This window comes from Nannospalax galili, unplaced genomic scaffold (genome assembly GCF_000622305.1).
Source record: "Nannospalax galili isolate Female #2095 unplaced genomic scaffold, S.galili_v1.0 scaffold2437, whole genome shotgun sequence".
NCBI lineage: Eukaryota > Metazoa > Chordata > Mammalia > Rodentia > Spalacidae > Nannospalax > Nannospalax galili.
This window is the reverse complement of record NW_008339660.1, coordinates 48389-51671: the sequence shown is the minus strand read 5'-3', so window position 1 is coordinate 51671 and position 3283 is coordinate 48389. Positions and strand designations below refer to the sequence as shown.

The window sequence follows — 3283 nt, the reverse complement described above, 5'->3', positions numbered from 1 at the left end:
CGCAATATTGAAATTCTTCACTTTTACTTCCTTTCCAGGATCCTTGAGCAAGAAGAGCACCTTCGGGGAGGAGATGATGATGTCCTCGGGCATGGATATATGGAGGACTCCACTGATGTGTACAGCTCCCAGTTTGAAACCATTTTGGACAACACTTCTCTATACTACAGTGCAGAGTCATTGGAGACGCTGTACTCGGAGCCTGATAGCTACTTTAGCTTTGAAATGCCCCTTACTCCAATGATACAGCAGCGCATTAAAGAAGGCGGTCAGTTCCTGGAGAGGACCTCTGCGGGAGGACATCAGGATGTCCTGAGTGTCTCAGCAGATGGCAATGGTGGGATTGTGATGGGCTATTCAAATGGGCTGAATGATTCCAGCAGCTCCATCTACATGAAAGGCCCTCAAGAGACTGCTTTCTGGGGAAGGTACTAGGCTACTCTCCTTAATTTCATGGTGGTATTTCTATAGTATTCTGTCCTTATGAAATCTACGTGTGGAATACATTTTAAGTGAATTTTCCTAGTTTCTGTGGATGTAGGCAGATGATTTGAGTAAATGGTAATTTGGGATTTAAGAGAAGGCAAAGTATACCTTAGTGGTTTGCCAAATTGGTGAGCTGTGGACATTTCCTGTGTTAACTGTATAAGAGTAGCTACTGGACATAGTGATGATACAGCTCTGGAGACAGTGGCTAGTGCCCATCAACAGAGCTTTAGTCTGACGTTGGCAGGTTGTATGATTAGCCCAGAGAGTCCTTGATTGTAAATGGAGGTGTTGGTTGGGAAGTTTCCAGTGTCTTCTACCCCTATCACCTAGGTACTCTTCTGCCTGGCTGTCTTCTTGTTTCTGAGATTTCAAGGAAGGATCTGATATGGGTGCTTGGTGGATAGGATGGAAGCTGACAAGACTTGACAAGGCTATAAGTATTTATTTTCTCTATTTTAACATTTAGGTCCATCTTAGAGCTAACATGGCAAATTGTGTATGGTACACATTCCACAGCTGTCATTTGGGGTGCCTTGTCTACGTATGGATTATCCAGCCGTCTGTCTCTTCTTGCTTGTCATCTTAGTTCATCTGCCTGCCATTTTGCAACTTTATCAGTGGGTAGGGAATGCTAAATCATCTGTTTTATGAATTTAGTTTTGGTATTTTTTCTTCCCTGTGTGTCTGTGTCTGGAGGTGATGGTGGAGGGAAAGTTAAATGAGGGTAAAGTATTTTAAAGCTGCATAAAAATGTCAGTGCTTTACTTTTTAGAAGTCTGTTGATATTATAGGTTTCTAGTAAACATCTCTTTTTCAACAGTCTGTCCTGTGCTGACATTTTCTGTGACTACAATAGGTTTATAGTTCTGGGGAGGAGAAGATTCAAAACTGGCACATTTTAACCTTGTGCTGTGTTTGCATGTGAAATGGCTGTGAGTAGTGGTTGCCACAGTGAGAGAAGGTCTCAAAACACAAGAGCTTGGTCTGATATAGATAAGCTACTTATTTTCTCTAACATCTGATTTAATTTTTTGAAAAGTAGGGATAATGATGTCTTGTGTGCTTAAAGCATCCAGCACAGGAACTGGCTGCTAAGTCCGTATTTAGGCACTATGTGTCTCCAAGAAGAGGGTGCCCCTGAGAGGATGGTATCCCCAGGGATGTGTCCCTGAGGAAGGGCCGTTCTTGAGAGTGAGCATCCCTGAAGTGGGAGTGTGCCCGTGAGCTGGGTGTTCTCAAGGCATCTCTGCTTGGGTTGTCTCTCAGAGGGAGTATCTCTCCATAGAGAGCGCAGCTGTAGTCTTTTTGCTTTATCATCATCCCTGGTGACTGAATTGTGATAAAATACCGTAGAATAGGTATGAAGACGATCCCGTTGTACCTCCAACCTAACTTTCTGAGGCAAGTACCAGTTGTTTATATTACAGACCAAAACCAGGTCAGGAGTTAGGTGATTTGGGCTGGGAAGCTATGCCACAGGGAAGGTGTGTCAGTGAAGGTAGAGACAAGTATGTGTGGCCAGCACAGGAAGGGCTGGATGAAAGGTTCATTCTTATGTGGCTTCCGCTTCTAGACTAGGAGGTAGATGTCATTCGGCAGCATGGACTCCAGCCGTTAGTATGGACAGAGTTTAATTAAAATGTTTTAGCTGCAGATTAGACAGTGGTATCTGTCAGGTTGTCTTTAGATCAAATTTCACCTGTGTCTCATGCGTGGTGAAACTGTGAGACCTTGCTTGAAGGCAAAGGACCAAATCCTGGTAAGGACCAGATGCATCTCAGAGGAGCAGGCTGAGCTTCTCTTCCAGATCTTCCTCCTCCAGGACTCCTAAGACAGTCATTCCCCACTTACACACACACTGCCAGTAGCTAGGACAGACCATGGGACACATCATCTAGTGTTCTTTGACTTCACCCAAGGGGGTTGTAGGTGGACAGAGTTTCATTTTGTCTTAGGTGTCTACTCAGGGTTAATAAACGGAAGCACGTGTACTGATCCTAGGAATTTTGCTTTGGAGAAGTTGTAATTTTAGAGACTTATGGGTTGAAAAAATGTAATATTTTATAACTTGAAGGGGACCTTAGATAATTTTACTTTTATAACAACAAAAAAGTTAGTGTCCTAGTTTGGTTGGGAGAATTACCCAAAGCCATGTGACTTCCTAATGGCAGATCCCGTGCCCTGAGTCCGAGCTGCCCAGCTCCTAGACAAGTCCTTTCACTGTTTAATGCTGCCTGGTCTGTTATAGATCAGCATTCTGTTTTGTTTTCCTTCTTTCACACTGTGCATCTATAGAGACAGACGTATGAATTGGTCTGTTTCCAAGGACTTAGTTCTAAATGTTGAATTGGTTGTTACTCTTTTTGTTGGTGATGGTCATGTTGTTGTTACTGGTGGGTGTGTGTGTTATTACAAAATATTATTATTTAAGGGGAAATTTACCAAATCGTTAATAAACAGGCTTGTATAAAATTTTAAAGCAATCAGTGAGCAAGCAGCCTTTTAAAATTTCTTCTGCATTAGAATATCTCTGCAGCAGTATGGAAGTGGACCAGGGTTATTGAGCCTGATTGATGGTTGTGGAAGGGTCACCGTAATTGACTCCTCTCAGCAAAACCCTGACTGAGTGCCAAGGTTAGAATTCAAGGGAAAGAATCTTTTCCAACTTTATTAATAAATATATTTACAAAAGAAGACAAGAATATGGATTAAACTGCACATAGGCCCAGCATTCCACTGTGCATTGGCCCAGCATTCCTTCTCTGTTGACAGGCTTTTCCTGTTTCTTTGATAG

General features: G+C 42.7%; 1 protein-coding gene across 1 annotated transcript in view; it reads left to right on the top strand.

The window, feature by feature from the left end:
- Window positions 1–1382, top strand: part of LOC103735206 (PH and SEC7 domain-containing protein 3-like) — a 5662-nt gene extending 4280 nt beyond the window's left edge. Inside the window, exon 2 of the mRNA XM_008834360.2 lies at window positions 39–1382. Within this exon, the coding sequence (XP_008832582.1) occupies window positions 39–435 (397 nt within the window). The 3' untranslated portion in view covers window positions 436–1382. The remainder of the gene's footprint in view (window positions 1–38) is intronic.
- The last annotated feature ends 1901 nt before the right edge of the window (window positions 1383–3283 follow it).